Below are 21032 nucleotides of genomic sequence, written 5' to 3' on the forward strand. Positions count from 1 at the left end.
CGTCTATTTACCACAGTTCTGCTTCAATTGTCTATAACTACATCAAATCAAATAAATTAGTCGTAATGAATAGCATTCAGCGCTAAATCTGCTTGTTTTTTGCAAATACAAGTGCGCTCATGTTTCTTAAACCAAAACATTACAACACTAACCCTACCCCTAACTACGTTTTTTGTTTTTCTTTAGATTAAAATAGCCTATATCAGGGCTCTCAAACTGATAGCAAACTGATACATGAAAACATGTTTTTCTAGCAATGTATTTTTTTTTTATCACAGTAATAATAAGAGAATAAGAATTTGGTCGTAATTATCCCATTATTAAATGTATCACATACAAAATTCACTCACATATATAAATACACGTTAGGGCCCGAGCCACGAATGGCAGCGTCCCCGAAACGGCTCCTGGTACGAATTTTAATTACAGTTGTCCACACTATTATTTGTGTAATTTAAAAATAAACTTTTGATAATATTAATACATTAATTTTGCATCATAAATAGCATAATTAAATATACATTCTCTAGCTAACAGCTGCTTTATTTACACATCCGGCACTCGCGGAACAACGTGATCTTAATTTGAAGCTTGTTTTGTGCCCACCTGCTAAATCCAAGTCCAATATTTACCTCCTCCTCTTAAGCTCTGATTTTGTTCATTACAAAAGACCCTGAGGGAAATATCGGGCTCTTTAGCTGCTAAATGCTTCAGCGGCTTCACGCTAACTATGTCTTTGTGCTGCTGTAAGGCGCTACGTGGAGGAAACGGTGCTGAAAGGAAAACAGGGAGATAAAACAAGTCGGGTTGTTATGGCTGGACACAGACACTGACATACAGCTGATATATGCTGTCTTTAAACCAGCCACTTCCTGTTTGACAGGAACCTGTAATCCATCAGATTATTGTTTTATCTGTGTCGTTCTGGTAATTTTTGAGCAGGTTAACGTGCATAAAAACACTTGAAACTTGGTATGGAGGTCAGGTCTGGCAGAAATGCGATATTGGCATCGTTCCCGGACCCCCCTAAGGTGAACACAAAGGCAAAATTGAGCTCCACGGAATTGCCCGAAACTTGGTGGGAAGATGTCATAGACCAAGGCGAACAAAAAAGTCGACCGTAACCATGGTCTCAACTCAACAGGAAGTCAGCCATTTTGAATTGTTCATTTTTCGTGCAGCCCTTTGAGCAAAATCATCCCATATGTGCCTCAAATGGAATTAAATGCATTAATTTTATTAAAACAGAGTTAGTAAGAGATATCTACATAAAATAAATCTGAATAAAATATTAATTGAAGCACCGGCGTGTTACTGGGCTGCCGTTGGAACGTTGAAACGCTGCGTGCTGCGACTCACGCTCGACTTCAGGGCTGAGACTAAACGCTGCGAAGACAAAGCACCGAACCGAGACAATAACGGGACTAATAACAATTACAAAAATAACTTTAAGGAAAAGTGAAGCGACAACAAATGGTTAATTTCCCGGAATGAGTCTTGAAAATAGAACAATTAGCCCGTGAAGACAAGTGTGGCCCGTGGCAAAGCCGTTCTCCATCTAAATCACTCTATTTGGCAAATGAGTCGCAGTCGCCCACAGTGTGAATGTGCTGTCTTTAAACGCCACTCGTTGCTCCTCACGTCCTCTCTCTCTCGCACAGAGATTGCATCTATTATCACAAAAGAAGAGGAAGCTTCCTTGAAGGCACCTTGGCAGCTCTCAGACGTCTCCTCAAATATCATCTGGACCGTCATAACGGAGTTAAAGATGAAGACGAGCGATTGTGTCGCTGTCACCGTTTAAGACAAGCTGCTGCCATTCCATTCATGTCTGTGTTTGGACGACTGAAGTTTCAGTTTTACTGTAGTTGTTCAGCAGGTCCTTTACAAAGTTATTTATCAAACATAATCAAGAAATCAATAAAAACAATAATGCATAAACGCATGGCAAAAAAGTCCAAGAATAGCAGAAAATGTCTCATAAAAGCAGAAGAAAATACAACTCAGATCACAAATAAATCAGGAAATAGATTAAAAATATATGCCAAAATAAAATAAACAAAGAAAATAAACATCCAGTTAGTTAAAGGGCAGTTTCACACACTTTTTTAAAAATGATGATGATGATGGAGAGCAGTGCAGGGCTTTTATTTTCTTGGAAGGAAGTGACTTCGATGTCGACTTTTTGTCTTTGTTTGTTTTGTTTTATTTCTTTTCCAACTTCCTCTGATCAAATAACTTATTTATCTCTCGAAATTAGTAAAAAGAAAGTTTAATTCTGTATGTTTCTACTTCAGCTAATTAGAGTTTTCCCACTTATTTCTATCCTCTTTATCTTGTGTTGCACTTGTCCTTCATCGAGACAGATTTGAAAAGACTTCAGGTTGCAGAATCATGAGAGGAATCTCTCGAGTCCCTGGACTCTGGAAAATACAAGCCCTGGATTTATTTCACTGCGGTTGTTTTACAGTACTTTGATGAATTAAAATAATAATAATATATATAAAAAAAAGGGGGGGGGGGATAAATAAAAGTGTCACTGTGATCCCCTGCTGATTTCCACTCTTGACAACCGCAGCGTTGAGGTACAAAAATACCCAAACACACACACACACACGGCTCCTGAGTCGTTCCCAAACAGCAGATTTCACAAAGATGTTAGTGAAAGTCTTCATTTTTTTCCTCCTCTCTGCTGCTGCTGCTGCTGCTGCTGCTGCTGGAGATAATGCATTTCACTCCCACCGCCTACCCAGTAACGCAGTGACACAGTGAGCCCAGAGGCGTACATGGACACACACAGGGTCAAGCACATCACCACACACTCTGTGTGTCTGCTTCCTCCTCGGGTGATGGGCTGATCTGGCAGGAGACGACACAGCAGGTGGTCCTGCGCGGCAGACGCATCCTCATTTAGCAGGAACAAGCAAACGAGTAAACACCTCTCTGAGAAGAGTGTCGACTGTTGGCCGTCGTCCTCCGTCACGCTTTCTCTGCGCGACAGCTGCAATCTCCGGTTTGAGCAGGTCTATAGTTACTGGATATTTCTTTATAATTAAATGTAAAAGACTAATGTAGGGAAGAGAATTAGGAGCACATGTGAAAAAAGGAAAAAAATTAAAGAAAGTGAAAAAGTAAAACAGGATGTTTTCTGTCAGAAATTAAGAAAGTAGTATATAACTCCCGGCAGTAAGTTCACATGTCTGCCACTAGGGGTCGAACAAGAGCTATACCTAATTAACCCTAAATCGAACAAAAAATCGAATTTAATTAATTGTGTGTGTGATGAGCCACATTTGAAACTGTGCACCAAATGGTGTTTCTCGTCGTTAAAAAACACTTTTTGAGAAATAATTTCTCAAATGTCGACAACCCTGTGACATAGGGGAGCCTGGCAGAGGCTTAGTTTGTTGATTCATAAAAAAAAAAAAAAGTATCTCAGAAAGACTTGAAATTTACCATCATAATAGTCGACATCGCCCTGAACAAGGATCTGTTGAAAATATTTGCAAACCTATTAAGGAATAATTTTAAGGAATTTTTGAAATTCACGAAATGATCCATTTGCCCTGATGCACTTTGACAGTGAGCTGACTTTCTTCTCAAAAATAAAAGTATCTCGGAATGACTTGAAATTAACCATCATAATAGTCAGCATCGCCCTGAACGAGGATATGTTGAAAACATTTGCAAACCACTTAAGGAATATTTCTAATGAATTTTTGAAATTCAGGAAATGATCCATTTGCCGTGATGCCCTTTGAAGACTGCTTCCTCAGAATTTTGACTTAAATCTCTGAATTTTGACTCTAAAACTCAACATTCTGACTTTTATCTCAGAATTCTGAGACTAAAGTCAGAATTCAGCCTTGTTTACATGTGGCCCTCATACTTTTCTCTATTCATGAGAGTAAACCACTGTTATATAAAAAGAGCTTGCAGGGACATGGGTTTTTTAGTTGATGATGACCTGTTTCGTGTATTTTAAGACAAAATAATCGATGATTGCACATTATATGCTCTACTGTACATTATATTCAAGAGAGGATTAAAAGCCATACACAATAAATCCCCAGTGGATGTGGCTTAGATCAATAAATCAGATTAAAGCAATATTACTAAGACTTATATACCTTGGAGAACTTGGTGCCACTGAAGGAAACAAATGTTCCTCTTAATATATTAAATTTGGCTTCACTATCTCCAGCCACGGCTTTATCTCTGGGAGCCGCTTTATCTTCAGCAGGATTTAAAAGAACCTATACATAAAATGATGAAATGAATGGTTTTCAGCCAGAGGTTTTATTTACTTTTTAGGAACTCCACTTTTGATGTGTTAAATATCACCTTTATATATATATAAATATATATATATACATACATAATTCTGACTTTATTCTGAGAATTCTGACTTTAAAGTCATAACTCAATTATTGTTTTCCTGTGTGGCCCTAATCCTCTTCCGTACATATGACCAATTTCGAGTGACCAATTTTAAATCCCCATATTGCATGTTTTTTAACTGTGGGAGGAAACCTGAGAAGCTGACAAAAAACGGCCCCACAGCCACCAGGGGGCCCCCAAACTGCAAGTTTTGAGAATTAAAAGTACCTGTCTTTAGTTGCATGTATTGGATGCATTCATTATGCATATATTTACAAAGCATGTAATAGTTTGTGGGGTAATCAGAAAAAGTTAGGAATCTCTACCTTGAGTTTGGAAAAAATATCTCGTATAGGGCCCCCAAACAGCTAGAAACGGCCCTGCACATACAGTGGAGCACATGCAAACTCCATGCAGAAAGGCGCGGTGGTTTGAATGTGGAAAACCGTTAATATAGCAAGAGGAGGATTTAAGATTCACGTTTTTCACTTTAACCCAGCTCTCGAGTCAGATATCCAGATCCCAGTCGGTCCGTGGGGATAAAGAGGTAGAAAATGGACGGACGGACACGAAATAGTCAGAATTCCCTGTGTCTAACACATAAAAACACACAAATTCACACAACAAGCCTTAGATGCCTTGTGCAGATGGTTTGTCCGACGCTCTTTGACGGATTGGACAAAGATCTTGGTGCTAAATTTGCAAAGAGACGACAGATTGTTTCAGGGCACACACACACACACACACACACACTGACTCATTAGTCATACAGTAAGTTATTTCCATGGTTATTTCAGCCTTGCCAGATGTCGAGGCTGAGATTCTCACAATTAGCGCAGTTCAGAGAGAAAGCAAAGCCTTTTTGTCTGTTATTTTTTCTCGCTCGCAGACTAAAGTCGTGTTTTGCTGTGATAAGAACACAAAGTGCTGCATCTGCTTCAACTATGAAAAGATTGTTTTCTTCTTCTTCTCCACTTAGAGTCACAGCATTTTTTTTTTTTTTTTTTTTTTTTTTTCAAATTCTCCTGGTAAAAGCAATTAGCACCGTGTCGAGGAGGCCGTTTCTGCGACGCAACTCACTCAAGGCAGAGAAAACACATTCCCGAGTGCTTTCGGTAAACAGAGAAGAGCCAATCTCACCTCAGTGCTCAGACCCAGCACTCGGAAACATCTCGGAGTCACCATTTTTTTTTGGGGGGGGGGGGGGAATTTAACACAAAGCGTTTGAATCCGCTTTGCTATTTAAGTTGAAGCGCGAGCGCGCGGTCCGCCCACACACCTGCTGTCATCGCACGAAAGCCAACATGTGAATAATGTATCGCTCGGTTCTGCTTCGCTTGCAGTCGTCGGAGGGGGAGGCAGCGACAAAAGAGGAGATAATAGGATCTATTTTTTCTCTCTGAGAGGACGCGCAACACAACACAATTCATGACATTTACAATTAAGGATGAAAAGAGCGAGTAAAGGTGGTTGAATTATCGTGAGGTCTAGTGTTGTGTGCGCGCGAAGGTAAAAGAAGTAAAACAAAATAAAGCTGCAAACACAGACTGCACGGCGTGAAATTATTGTGCTAAACCTTTTACAGGATCTGGAAACACAGCTTTCATGTGGTTTGGTTTTATAACAAGATTTAACAAAACAGATGGGAATTTAGTACAACATTTTCTTTTTTTTTTTTTTTTAATCCTTGCTTGACACGACCGCACACATGAAAGCACATAAATTCAGACAACCCGGACCAGATGGATTAGACATATTTACGTATTTAACATTATATCAAGTGGTTCTCATACATTTTTTTCCCGCTCGTAAAACCCTGAACATGGATCCGTTGAAAATATATACAAACCTCTCAAGGAATCATTTTAATGAATTTTTGAAATTCGCAAAATGGTCCATTTGCCCTGATGCACTTTGACAGTGAGCTGAGTTTCTTCTCGAAAACAAAAAGTATCTCGGAATGACTTGAAATTCACCATCATAATAGTCGGGATCGCCCTGAACAAGGATCTGTTGAAAAAAATTGCAAACCTATTAAGGAATAATTTTAATGAATTTTTGAAAATCAGGAAATCATACATTTAACCTGATGCACTTTGACAGTGAGCTGATTTTCTTCACGAAAACAAAAAGTATCTCGGAATGACTTGAAATTCACCATCATAATAGTCGGCATCGCCCTGAACAAGGATATGTTGTAAATATTTGCAAACCTCATAAGGTATAATTTTCAAGAATTTTTGAAATTCAGGAAAAGATCCATTTGCCTTGATGCACTTTGACAGTGAGCTGAGTTTCTTCAAAATATATTTTTAGCCTCAACTAGAGACTATATGTAAAAATTTAGATACCAGAAGATACCAAGTGATAATCAGACTTATGACGTGCCCATTTCTTGCATTATTTACAAAACTATCATCATCTTCTTCTCAGAAAAGACCACAGAATAGTCATCGTCTGTCCTACAAATACTTTTGAAACCATAAGACAATTATCCATTTTTCTACACAGTAGGGGTCGGGGGAAAAAAACGATTCACATATGAATCGTGATTCTAATCGTCCATGATTCTGAATCGATTCATTAACTTAAAAAATCGATTTTTGATTAAAAAAAATAAAATAAAAAATAAAATAAAGCTTCTATTTTCAAAAAAACACCAGTTTGTGTTATTTGTGTACAGTTTATTTTTGTAACTTCCTAGAGAAAAAGGCAGCTAGCCTAAGCTTTTATTTATGGAAGTAATTTTTTTTTTGTACAGTAAGTACGTTTTTATTAGTTTTGAATGAATAAATGTTAACTTTTGTCTTAATTTTGCCTTTGTGTGATCACATTATCACATCATCTTATACAAACTGCATTGTTTTGATGCCATAATTTGCCTTAACACACTATGCATTCTATCAATTGTTGAATCGAGAATCGATTTTGAACCGTGAGCCACCCAAAGATTCACATCCCTACTACACAGTATATGGTCTCACTGGGGCCCTCCCTCTTATAACGCCACACCCCAAATTGGGGGTGTGGTGAACTCATCTCGACTGTGGTGATCCAATTTGTCCTGGTGCCTTTTTTTTTTTTTCCCCAGAATAAATTCATTCATTTTGAATGCAACACTGTTTGTTGCCCCTTTGTGCATCACTTGCTCACCCTAGAAAAGATGTGTCCACACATGCAGACAGAGCCGTGACAGTCGCAGATGCAATCCTGTGGCTTACGACGCGGTTCGCGTGAGGTTCGTGCCTCCGTCACGCTGCTGTAGTCCGCGTAAAACAAGCGCGGCGCACGCACACATACAACCATGCTAACACCGCTGACTTGAATCAGACATTTGCTCTGCCGCGTCGCCTCTCTGGTCTACGCCGTGCTCGCTCTCGCTCACTCTCTTTCGTCTCTCCTCCGGCTTTTTTTGAGCAACGACGTGCCTCGGAAAAATAATCTTTAAAAAGAAGCGTGTGTTTGCACGCGTTGCAAACAAGTGGAGCGATCTGTCACAGGTGCCGCCGCAGCCGCAGAGGAACGCCGCCTCCGCCGCCGCCGCGTCTCTATATGTCCCAGAGGGACGTTTTTTAAAGGAGGACAAATGTTTGTGTGTCTAGCTTGACGGCAGCACTGCAAACACAAGACCGCGTGTGTATAAATAAACAGTGCGTTTGTGCAGAGCTGTATAATGAAACAGGCAAGCGGCTCGCCATGTGTGTGTGTGTGTGTGTGTGTGTGTGTTCACACAGTACCTTGATGGCAGAGGTGGCGATCTGCAGGTGGTGCAGACGCCTCAGCGTGCTCTCTCGGTCGGTGAAGTACGAAGCCGCCAGCTGGTGGAGAAGCTCCAGCGACACCACGGAGCTGTTGCTGCTGCTGCTGCTGCCCTCCGACTTCTTACTCAGCTTCTGCTTGTCCAGGAAAATGGTCAGAGACTCCTCTCCTGTGGATTAATGAGCAAATAAAACAAACACTGAGAAAATCTCCTGTTTCTTTTCTCTTTTGTAAAATCACGTTGGAGGGAACATTTTTGCGGAATTTGCTTTGTTTATTCATGTGACCACAGAGGGAAAATTACTGGAGTGACCTCTATTACAGTCGTAGCGCAGCCAAATCTGCCTCCAGAGAACTGAGTCAGCACTGGCGACTCCCCCGTTATCATATTTTGCCCGACTCGTTTCTGTTCCTTTAAACCAGCCACTAACGTATTGGCTGCAGAAACAAAAAAAATACAGTTCATTTCTGCCATCGAATGTGATTTCAACAAGACGGAAAATACCAAACGACGAGGTTTCAGTCACAATTTGCAGAGTCATAATATCGTAAGTGAGGAGAGCAGGCCGATGAGAGTCTGCCTCTTTTATTTGACGTTTCTTTGGCTCCTCGCCGTTTGCTGTGGTTTCTGCTGTTCGTCCACGGTGCAGAAGATAATGGATCATATTATTTTCATTGCAATCCCAATCAATTAAATTCCTCCGAACACTCACCGAACCATTAACACTGACTGAACCCACAGCAGCAAAGAACAAACGGGCGACGCTTTGATTCGTAGCATCCTTGAAACTCACCGAGGTCATGAGAAGATTTTTGAAAAGTCTGTCTGGTTTGGTTTTTTAAATAAATGATAAGAAGAAAAATCAAATGTAATCAACATTTTATAGTGTGTCAATGTAAACGTTATTTATTAGCCGAATGTCCCTCACCCTACGAACCCATGTGGCCTTCAGTTAGCGACGAAACTCAAAAGGTTTCCTGTTTGTCCATTGTGGGCTCCGGTAAACACATGGTGGTTCAAAATGGCCGCCAAAGAGCCGATATAAAGGGCTCATTCTTGGGTGAAATTAAATGTAATTCACATATGCTGAGGATTGAACACTTCAATAACGATAACCGTGGTTTGAACGTTGTTCATCGCTACATTAGCCGCCGTAATTTGTGTCAGTTCACTTTAGTTTTTCTGCAAATGCCCGTGTTTGGTGTAACCACGGTGCGAAATACAGGGGGGTCTAGGGGGGTAAGACACTTAAGCCCCGCCCTAAAAGCCTCAAATGCAAAATTTGAGGGGGATCTAAACTGTTAAAGTGTAATTGGAAAGCATGTTTTTTTCCTAAAGATTTTTGTAATTTCAGTTTTACATAGAATGATCTACATACATAATACACTCTGCATTCTTTCTTATCCTTTTTAACCGGACAAAATGTCAATTATTTTATTTCTAATTGTGTATTTTTAACGTTTAAATTAATTGCTCTCCAAATGGCGCTGTGGAAAAGACCCACACAAGCCCACATCTGACAGGGAAGATAGCCAATACTGCAGGGTGGCACCTGGGCTGGTGAAACAGTATTGCGTAACAAATGGTAGATGGGGACCCCCCAGTTATTAATGGTTATTTCCCACACCGGGTGTACACCTGTCCCACTTCCTGGTTTCCTGGTTTGTGCAAATGATGTGGCCGAGGGTGGAGTTCTGATCAAATACTGTACACCAGGCCGGATAAATGGAGCGAGAGCTTCATTAGCATCGGCGTGATGATGATGAATCCCATTCTGTGAAAATGTGCTCGTTTGTCCTTTGCCCGTTTCATCATCAGTCAAATCTCTGTCAGTTGGTCAAAGTCCCGATAACCGGGACGTTAAATCGTCTGAAATCGGAAAACTTTGACGCCGCCTCAAACAAGCGGAACGATTAACCCAAGGGTCCAATTACTCACCCTAACATAGTGCTAAATGATTCTTTAAAAAATTTGTCCCGATGACTGCGTTTTATTTTCAATGTCAAAAGCGTTTCTTTTAAACCGAGCTAATGGATGTAAAAAAATAAAACGCCAGCCGTGGAACAAAAGCGAGAACAAAATAGAGCTCTGGGAAATGTGCTTTTGCTCAGCCACGGTCTAATCAGTATGCAGACTGGTTCAACCCATTTACTCCAGGCTCTTAATTACATATATAGTCTAACTATAAGTCTTCTGATGCATTAATCTCTGCTTTGTTTGCCCACACTGATACTGCCAGTGTGATAAGTGGCACCAGTGCGATGGATCCGTTAGCGTTAAACAGAATGTCCGGTGTCTGACGGCACTGCTGGCTGTATAGATATATAACGCTGCAAAAAAGTCACTTATAGGTGATTAAATCTACTGCCAGTGAACTATTTTTACAGCTGAGGACTCTATTCTGACAGCTGGGGCAGCCATTACTTCATATAGTTATATATATCTTAACCATTTAACACCTCAAAAGCTCTGTCTGGACTTTCTTTGTGGTTATTTTAAAGGTGCATTATGTAATAAATCTAAATCAACTGGCTGTAAAATCCTCCTAATATGTCACAGAGACTCAGGAATAATGTTCATATAACAAACTGAACTCACCAACAACAACAGTTCAGACAAAATACTTGCATTAAAAAAAATCTTTTGCAGACTGCAAATCATGTTAATTTTGAAATCATGTTTTCGCATGTGGCGCCACCTACTGCCGTCTACCAATCATTGCAGTCAGTAGGAGTCTCAGCTGCCGAGCAACCACGGGTTGCCGGTTACGACAGAAAATGAAACCTAAAAGACCTCGGTATTTTGAATTTGAATGTAGTAACTGTTTTTGGCCACATTCTTACATATGGCACCTTTAACCATAAAAGGGCCAGAACATGTCCTGTGAGAAAGTGCTTCCAGAATAGTTTTCACTATCTAGCAGTTATTTCCAATTTACTACATGTTAAAAATAGTATATTAACAATTAAAATAAAGAAAAACTAAAAGTTTTATTGAGAAAAAACACAATTGTACACACCATACACCATATTTCAAAATGACATTTGTTTGAGTCCAAAAACAGAACGACAGAAGACGGCTGATTCGCCGGCTTCCTGCAACATAGCGGAAGTCAAATTACCGTAATAACCACGCGCTGAGTTTGACGTGCAACTTCTCAGATTTGAGAAACTGTTGGAATTTTCCCGATAGCACAAACGGTCGAGTAATTACGGTAACGTAAAAGTGCGCAAAAGTGTCGTCTGCGATACGCTCGGTGATAATGGGTTAAGAAGGGCTGGTTCATCGACTCAAAAGAACATTCAGTGTTGCAGAAATGGTCGTGAAATTTGGTATGTTGGTACCACATGGAGCTGGTGCTCTATGGCCAAAGACATTATCACAAAAGTTGTTCATTTTCCGTCCTAAAAACCTTTATGGCTAGAAAACAGGAACATTTATACCAATTGTACTGTGTCTCAAAGCATTTTTTTTTGCACATTAAATATGATACTGTATATTGAAGGAAAACAATACTGTGTGAGCTACATTATTATTGAATCACCGCCCAGAACCCACAGTGCCATATAAAACGCCTGAGAAACACAGAGAGCCCGAGTGTTAAGTCAATTACATTTTTTTTCTCTCAAAGCCATTCTCAGACATAAGCTGCGGATGATGACGTCCACACCTTATTCTCCGAGGTTTTCTCGTTCACATCAAACAAAAGGCGGCAGAAATAGTCCGGGTGAGACGGCGTTCACAGCAGCAGGAGAATCTCTGGAGGATATTAGTGCCTGCGAGCACGCGAGAGGTGGTGTTGACTGTGTTTTCACCATAGACCATAGAGTATGTAAAAAGTTGTCAATAGCAACTATTGAATGCGACAAACTGTTAATCGTAATGGTGCGCTCTCTTTTCACGAGCAAGAACCTACGTAGCCTTCAGTTAGCATCACAACTCTTGTTCAGTTTGTCCAGTTTGTGGTCTACTGTAAAAATATGCTGGTCCAATATCAATTATCACGTATCTTACAGGTAGAATAAGTATTTTTAGGTTCTTGTAATCACTTCAGCTTGAGTCTCTTGAATTTTTGACTGTATGTAAAAAGTTGCAAAACAAACTTAAAATATGCAATTTAAGCGACACCATATCAGCCTTTGAAACCATAAGTTCACAGACTGCGACCACTAGCGCCTATTAAGCGCTTGATCATCTCTTTTCACGAGCAAGAACCTACGTAGCCTTCAGTTAGCATCAAAACTCAAAAGGTGTCCAGTTTGTGGTCTACTGTAAAAACATGGTGGTCCAAAATGGCCGCCTCAGAGCTGATATAAAAGGCTCATTCTTTGGTAATGAAATATAACACACATAATCCGATGATTATCAATTATCACTTTATCTAACAGGTAGAATAAGTGTTTTCACGTACTTGTGAATTTTTGCCCGTATGTAAAAAGTTGCAAAACAAATTAGAAATGTGGAATTTTAGCCGCACCATGTCAGCGTTTGAAACCAGAAGCTCACCGACTGCGACCACTAGCGCCTATTAAATGCGACAAACTGTCAATAATAGCGGCTTTCATTCATATGTGCCGTGCTTGATCATCTCTTTTCACTAGCAAGAACCTACGCAGCCTTCAGTTAGCATCAAAACTGTGGTCCAAAACGGCCGCCTCAGAGCTTATATAAACGGCTTATTCTTGGGTCATGAAATATAATCCGGTGATTGTACACTGGATTATCAATTACCCAACAGGTAGAATAAGTATTTTTAGGTACTTTATGTACTAAAATCTCCTTTTCATTTAAATGGGAAAAATAATTAGGCTGGAAACTAACAATTGAGACCATTAACTATAGTGACATTGTCCCCTGATATTATTATTATATTAAACTATGAAAAACCTCCTGCTGTGTATGGAAACTTTTCGGCTGGTCTGAGAAACAGCGGGTGCTTTATTTCCTTTCAAGGTATCCACTAATTAAGATATCGATTGTACGTATATGTGCTGCAGCGTGTGGGCTCAGATCGGTAGTGCATCACTGCCATGACGATGCTTTGAACGCAAGTCTGGGTCGTGTTTCATGAGCCGCACGCGATCGATACCCGCTGGCAATTCTGTTTTCTCTGAGTTGTGAGCTCGAGAGCTACAAGGGAATCAAAGAGACACGTCTGCTTAGAAACGGATCAATTTGTGTTTTCTCCTGGTTTTAAGTTCTCTCGCTGCACCGCCTGATGTTCAGGCGATACGTGAGCGGCGAGGTTCAATGCTGGAGGTGTATTAGGCGCTTTTCTGTGTCCCGAATCGTCACCTCTCGTGAGGAGAAAAGGCACAGTGACACATCCTGCGCTCATCGAACACGCATTACAACTCCTCCGAGGCCCGGGAAAAAAAACCGAGGAGCCGCGCTATTTCTGGTCTCGCCTCGAAAACACTTCCTCGCGTGAGAGTAAAGGTGAGCGTGTCACCAGCACCGCGGCGGTCAATTTCTTACCTCCCAGGGTAGCAGAGACGAGGAAGTGGGTCCCGTACTTCTTGATGAGGTTTTCGTAGATCTGCTGCAGGGTCGGCCGTCGCCCCAGCAACCGCAGGTTGCGCAGGAACTCGGGCGCCAAGGGCAGAGGAGCTTTGAGGAAATCTCTCTTCTCCGTGGCCAGGCTGTTCAACTTCCAGTGGCTGAACTCCCTGAAATGATGAACACAGGCAAAGGTTCAGGGGTCTTTGAGCGGGAAGTGAGTTAAATAGTGTTCAGACGTACGGAAGCTGGAAAAAAGGGTATGTTAGTGATCCAGGATATTCAAAGTTAAAGGTGTTAAAGGTGCTAACCCTAACCATAACACTAGGAATAATGTTCGTATAACAAACTGAACTCACCAACAACAACAGTACAGACAAAATATTTGCATTAAAAAAAATAAATTTTGCAGACTGCAAATCATGTTTATGTTTAGAAATCATGTTTTGGCATGTGGCGCCACCTACCGCCGTCTACCAATCATTGCAGTCAGTAGAGTCTCGGCTGCCGAGCGACCACGGGTTGCCAGTTACGTCAAAAAAACGAAACCTAAAAGACCTCGGTGTTTTGAATTTGAATGTAGTAACAGTTTTTGGCCACATTCTTACATATGGCACCTTTAAAGGTACGATTCTAACATGGACGTGGCTTTTTTTTCTCCTTCTATGGCCTGATATCAACTAGAGCTGCAACTTTTCTCGATAGATCGAGTCATCGTTTGCTCCATAAAGACATGTTCATCAGTGTTTATCAAATGTTTGTTTTTGTCCACAAACACAATGATTTCTTTGTCATGCAGAGCAAAGAAACTCGAAAATATTCAAATTTAAGAAGCTAAAACAACCAGAAATCTTGATTAAAAAATCAATTCATCGAGTAATTGTTTCAGCTCTGCTATCAACGGAACGTTTCAAATTACACTCTTAGAAATAAAAGTGCTACTTAGAAGCATATAAGGTTCTTCGGCTTGTCCTCAAAGAGAACCCTTTTGGCTCCAGATAAAGGTTCTACCTGGAACTCTTTTAAAACCCTTTATTCAGGAAAGGGGTTTTAAAGGGTTGTTGGATCAAAATTGTTCTTCCTGGAACCATCAGTGTTACCAAGAACCCTTTCTTTGGGAAAGGGTTTTTTCAGAAGAAGGTAGAACCTCAGCCCTCGTAGAAGAACCCTTTTGGAACCCTTATTATTTATTTATTGGAGTGTAGTTCGAGTACACGTAAAGACAAATCAAATCAAAAATGGTGATATAACCCACATTGCTATCTATCATCAGCTCATTAAACCAATCGTCTAATCATCAAAATTTCAGCATTAGATTCACATCAGTTTAATGGTTTAACGCTGAAAACCCCCGCGGAGAATAACCACCTGACGCTGCATGTTAATGTCTGGCAGTTGATTGACAGCTCACTGCTTTAAAGTTTTACGCCAGAGGGCAGCAGCTCGTCTCTGGGTAAAGTATTGGAGAGGACAGACGCTTTAATGCCATTAAGGAAAGGAAAAAAAAGGAATAAAAAATTAAACAAGAGTGAATAATGGAGCAGGATTTCGACAGGTGAGAATATCTGCCTTTCATTTTCTTTCACCGAACTGACCAAAAAACAACAGAAAGTGTCACAAAGACAATTTATGTAAAATAATGCATTAATATTTACATTTTACACGACAATATACGCTATGATTTACCGCACTCGTCTTTCCCTGCTGCTTATTTATCACACACTCCCACGCTGTTGTCACTTTTAATGCGTTCCAGTCCGAGCACACGCTGTAAACTTCCAACAATGCATTTCGACGCGCTTATTTATTAACCCGCTCCACTTGTGCTTTATTTAATTAACCATATTTTTTCCTTTTCACTCACTCTATTATCTCACATTTAATGATCGTGTTTATGCGAGAATGTTTTTAATGTTTTAAAGTGTCCATAAACAAAGGAAATAAATCCAAACCCTTGATGACAAGGGGGGGTGGAAGCAAAATACGGACTCTTTTCACACCGGCTCTTTCCGGTTTACAGTACAAGGGGAAACCGATGGAGATGGGTGACATTTAGAGAACGCCACCCATCCGCGCTGCACCCTGTTCTTTAGCTGTCCAGACAAATGTCAGGCGGGAGCAGGGACCTTATTTCGGCTCCGGCGGTCAACGGCGGAGAGTGACACGCACACGGAGGGAGTCTAGGCGTCTGAGGAATATATCCGTTTCCCGAGCGACTGATAATCTTTTCCATCACTTCTGCCCTGCACACGGTGAGGGAACCCTGAGGTGTGTGTGAGTGTGATTATGCAAATGTCTGCAGAAAACTACAAACCCAACACATCTGCATACATTTGCTAACCCAAAAGAGGATGAGGTTGCAGAATATTAGCGCTTTAGTTCCTCTGAAAAAAATACCAGCACTGTTTGCCCATGAGAAATCTTGCTCTCTCACCTTCTTTTTTTTGCAGTCAACATTTCATCCTCAAGTGTAATTATACAGTTGACAGCATCTATACCCCCATACTATAATACATACAAACAGGCCCCATAATACACAATGTATATGCATACAGGGGTCACTCAGATAAAGGCGGCAAAGGCGCCGTAATTAGCTTTTAGCCTCAACACAGAGCCCACAAGCGCAAAACCATGACAAAGCTCTTCTTACGGAAACCCGGCAGCGTCTGGTCAAACAAGTTGCACCATTAGACACTTCATTCTGCCATAATGTACCAATTAATATCTGTGGCTCGGCCACAGTCACAGTGGCAATTCATACAAGACGTCATTAGCTCTGGCCACATTGTTCTGCCGCGGAAATGTAGGCCAAGCGAGACCGAGACGGCGACCCGGAGCTACAAGGCTATCTGCTCGTTCTTCCTTCGCCATGCAGCTGTGCTTCAAGGGGTTTTGACGGTGGCCCTGAGGTGCAAAACACAAACGCAAATCACAAATGCAAGTCACAAAACACAAAAAAAATCACACATACAAAACAAAAAAACACAAAAACGCAAAACAAAAAACACGAAAGCATATCGCAAAACACAAATGCCAATCAAAAATACTTAAATGCAAAAGAAAAAACACAAATGCAAAACGAAAAACGCAAATCAAAAAACACAAATGCAAAACAAAAAACACAAATGCAAATCAAAAAAACAGAAACGCAAAACAAAAACGCAAATGCAAATCAAAAAGACAGACACACAAAAAAACACAAACACAAACGCAAATCAAAAAAACACAAACGCAAATCAAAAAAACACAAACGCAAATCAAAGACGCAAAACAAAAAAACACAAGCGCAAGTCAAAAAAACACAAACGTATATCACAAAAACACAAATGCAAATCAAAAAAACACATACGCAAAACAAAAAAACATACGCAAAACAAAAAAACACAAACGCAAAACAAACAAAAAAAACACAAAAACATTTTGATTTGTTTTGTTTGTTGTTTTGTGATATGCATTTGTGTTTTGCACCTCAGGGCCACCGTAGATTGTGAACCAAACAGACGGCCATCTCACATCAAATCTGTTGTTGTCTTGTGACTTCATAAATCTGTCTGTAACTGACGTTTGATAGAAACATCGAGCCTCTCCAGTGCGTTTTTCGTCGTCGTCGTTGCTGTTGTTGTTGCCGTTGGAGTCCACTGTGCCAAGATTATCACAGCATTTAAAGGGATTCCAAAAAAAACAAAAAAGCTTGTTGTTCCTGTGGTCTAATCGTCTGCACTCGGGGGTCCACTTTCAGCTCAAGGCCTGAGGCGATTGCCTACTCAGGTGCAGTATCCCCCCCTCAGTGGGTAGCAGAGGTACGACACACACACACACACACACACACATACACACACACACACAGAGGGGTTCCATAACAAAACAAAAATCACAGTCAACAGATTCTCCAGTGTTTGGAGACAGACTCGCCCTCCTTCAACTGTTGCCAGCCGCTTGGTGGACGTCCAGTGGATCTGTCTCTCTCTCTCTCTCTCTCTTTCTCTCTCTCCCTCTCTCTCTCTCTCTCTCTCTCTCTCTCTCTCTCTCTCTCTCTCTCTCTCTCTCTCTCTCTCTCTCTCTCTCTCTCTCGCTCTCTCTCTCTCCATCCTCTTCAAATCCCACAGAGAATTTAACTCCATCCTGTTACTCGTTGTGAAGTATACAGTTGTCGAGACTGCGGTTTTGTTTTTGTTGTTGTTGTGTGAGTGAGAACTAAAGATGTCCAGTGTTGGACATTGGTATGAAAAAATACTGGATTTGATGTCAAAAAAAAAAGGGTAAATCTCTGAACAATCACTACACTTGTGCACGCGTTACTTCTCGATACCGTAACTCTTGGACTGTTTGTGATATCTAGACTATTGTGCAGATACCGTAAAGCAGAGAAATAGAGCTTTGCACCCATGTTCTTGTCATTACGGTAGAACTTCCGTCCAATCACATTATCGCGAGATTAACCAGCGCGTCGCACATTTATCTTGGAAAAAAGGAAGCAGAAGCACTCCTTCATAGAAGATTTTTGTGACAATTCTCTAATCCAATCACACTGAAATCCAGGCAGCTTCATTATCTCTATGGTCAAAAGAGGGTTAACATTTTAAAGGTTTTCAAAACCTGGATATAGTTGTTCTGCCTGCCGTCAGAGGCCGACTCAAATTTCAGAATATTGCTTACAGCCAACAGGGGGAAGGATCTGCTAATTGCAAAAAAAAAAAAAAAAAAAAAAAAGAGTTCAGTGTGAATGGAAGAGGAAATGAGGCTAATTCTCACTTGATCAACAATGCCACTTAACAACCCTGAGGGGGTTATTTGTCTCTTCAGCAGCACAGTGCAAGATTTGAAAATGGCGTTCTGGTGTTTGGAGGAAGCTTGAAGAGAAAGTTTGGTGAATTTCTGGTTGTTGTTTTTTCCCCAAAACAAATTCTGGGTACACTGCCGTTCAAACGTTTGGGGTCACCTTTACAATTTGTTTGTGTTTTCCATTAAAAGTCAAGACTTGTATTCATCAAAAAGAGTTGCAAAGTGAACAAAAAATATATAGTCAAGACATTGACAAGATTAGAAATAATGATTTTTACTCAAAATAAACCTGTTTTCAGCCTGCTAAGGCCATTAGCAAACACAATGTACCATTAGAACACTGGAAATTGGCCTCTATACACCTAGAGGCGCAGCTTGTGAACAGGCAAGCCAGGCAACTGCTTGGGGCCCCGAGTTGATCGGGGGGCCCCCGACACTCGGAGCCTGAGGGCTGTTTTTTACTGAAATGTGCAGTGAGCAGCCGCCTCCCCGTCCCCCTTAAAAAAACAATGGGCGATTTGCAATGACATCTCAGTAGAAAACCTCCCTTCCTTCAAAAATAAGGACATTTTCTAAGTGACCCTAAACTTTTGAACAGTCGTGTTACAAGTAGAAACCAAACACCCTGCAGCCTATTTTACCTCCAATGCTTCAAACACACACACATATATGATTCCCCCTGCAGCAGTCACATGACAAACACCCCCCCCAAAACACTGAAGGTCAATCTCATTTACAGGCGAGCAAACTATAACAATTAGTCTCTGGCTATCGCACGCATCAGCAGCCATTAGTCTTAGCTTAGCATTCAGAGCGGCCAAGTCGCAGGTCGACAGCCAGTAGCTGCACAGCGATTAACTGCTGATTTAGACTGATGTGCTTTTCTTTCTTTTTTTTTTGTGACCGAGCACAGGGAGGCTCCGGCTGACGGCGACGGGGCCGAAAAAAGAAAAAAAGAGCGGAGCAGCGAGGATCATTTAAGTTTTAGCTCTCCAAGAGTTAACAGAACTGCCGGCTGACTGTTTTTGCTAATGATGATGGATGGTGTTAATTAAAAGGTTTTAGCCCAGCGCTGATTGCGCCTGCAGCTCTTGCTCTGGATTCTTTAAAAAAAAAAATATATATATATATGTATATATATATATATATATATATATACATATGTAGTAAAAGAAGGAATTAAAAACAGTCTCCGAGTTGCTAAACATAGATGTTATTAACTGAATTGACTCCGGCGGAGGAGAGGCATCGTCATAAATGCAGAGAGAGAGAGCAAAACTCACTTACAAGAGGAGATAATAAGAATAAGAATAATAATGATAAAAGAGCAAAAGAGATGTGCTAAAAAAACAACAACAACAACAACAACAACAAGCAGGTATTAGGAAGGGAAATGAGGCACGGAAATGTATGTTTTCTTTTTACATCAAACATAAACACAGATATTGAAATAATAACAACAGCGTTGACAAATAATGACAGACTGAAATAATTGGATAACAGTCTGGCGTCGCATATATATATATATATATATAATATTATATTATATTATATTATATATATTTCTTTAAGGCACAATAAAGAATGTAGAATCTTGAGAATGTCACCTTTCTATCTCACGGATCGTGATCGGCTGCGAGCGATGAAGCACAACCTTCACGGAGAATCTCCAGAGCTACAGTGTGTGTGTGTGCGTGCGTGCGTTTGTGTGCGTGTGTGTGCGCTGTAAGCAGCTGTATATGTGGGTCACTTCAGGTGAAACTCTGACTGAGTCGGGTGGAACTGCTCATTATAAAGTTGTTGGGGCTCTGCTCAGTTCCAGCAGCACAGACCTCTCTCTCATCACGACTCCAAATGTGGAACAAAGAGGTTTGTGTTGTACGACAGAGCGAGTGCACGCTCTCACACACACACACACACGCACGCACACGCACACGCACACGCACACACACAGTGCAATGAATACACTTCTGTGTCTTCAGCTCTCTCTCTCTCTCTCACCTTGTGTCAGACTCCTGTGTCTCTAACTTTGATCTCAGTTTAACTTTCACTGTCACTTTCCTTTGAAATCACACTCATTGTTCTGCCAACCTCAAAACAGGCGATGGGGCTTTTATTTTGAAAACTGTTGAGTTGAGTTTAAAGCGTGGATGAACGGAAACTGAGACTTTTATTCTGAAAACTGTTGAGGTTAAGCGTGGATGAACGGAAACTGAGACTTTTATTTTGAAAACAGTTGAGTTTCAATGTTGATGAACAGAAATTGAGACTTTTATTCTGAAAACTGTTGCATTTAAGCATGGATGAACGTAAACTGAGACTTTTATTCTGAAAAATGTTGGGTTGAGTTTAAGTGTGGATGAACAGAAACTGACTTTTATTTTATTTTGAAAATAGTGGGGTTGTTTTTAAGCATGGATGAACAAAAACTGAGACTTATATTCTGAAAAATGTTGGGTTGAGTCCAAGCGTGGATGAACGGAAACTGACTTTTGTTTTGAAAATACTGGGCTCGTTTTTTAACCGTGGATGATCAGAAACTGAGACTTATATTTTGAAAACTATTGAGTATAAGCGTGGATGAACAGAAACTGGCTTTTAATTTGAAAAG

At 40.7% G+C, this 21032-nt stretch overlaps 1 protein-coding gene across 1 annotated transcript in view; it reads right to left on the reverse strand.

Annotated features, from left to right (window-relative positions):
* Positions 1 to 21032, reverse strand: part of brinp2 (bone morphogenetic protein/retinoic acid inducible neural-specific 2) — a gene marked incomplete at both ends in the record, with an annotated part of 113632 nt that overhangs the window by 65421 nt on the left and 27179 nt on the right. The window contains 2 exons of the mRNA XM_083890251.1: positions 8118 to 8308; positions 13619 to 13809. Of these exons, the coding sequence (XP_083746377.1) occupies positions 8118 to 8308; positions 13619 to 13809 (382 nt within the window). The remainder of the gene's footprint in view (positions 1 to 8117; positions 8309 to 13618; positions 13810 to 21032) is intronic.

The sequence above is a fragment of the Microchirus variegatus genome (assembly GCF_963457635.1).
Source record: "Microchirus variegatus genome assembly, chromosome: 5".
NCBI lineage: Eukaryota > Metazoa > Chordata > Actinopteri > Pleuronectiformes > Soleidae > Microchirus > Microchirus variegatus.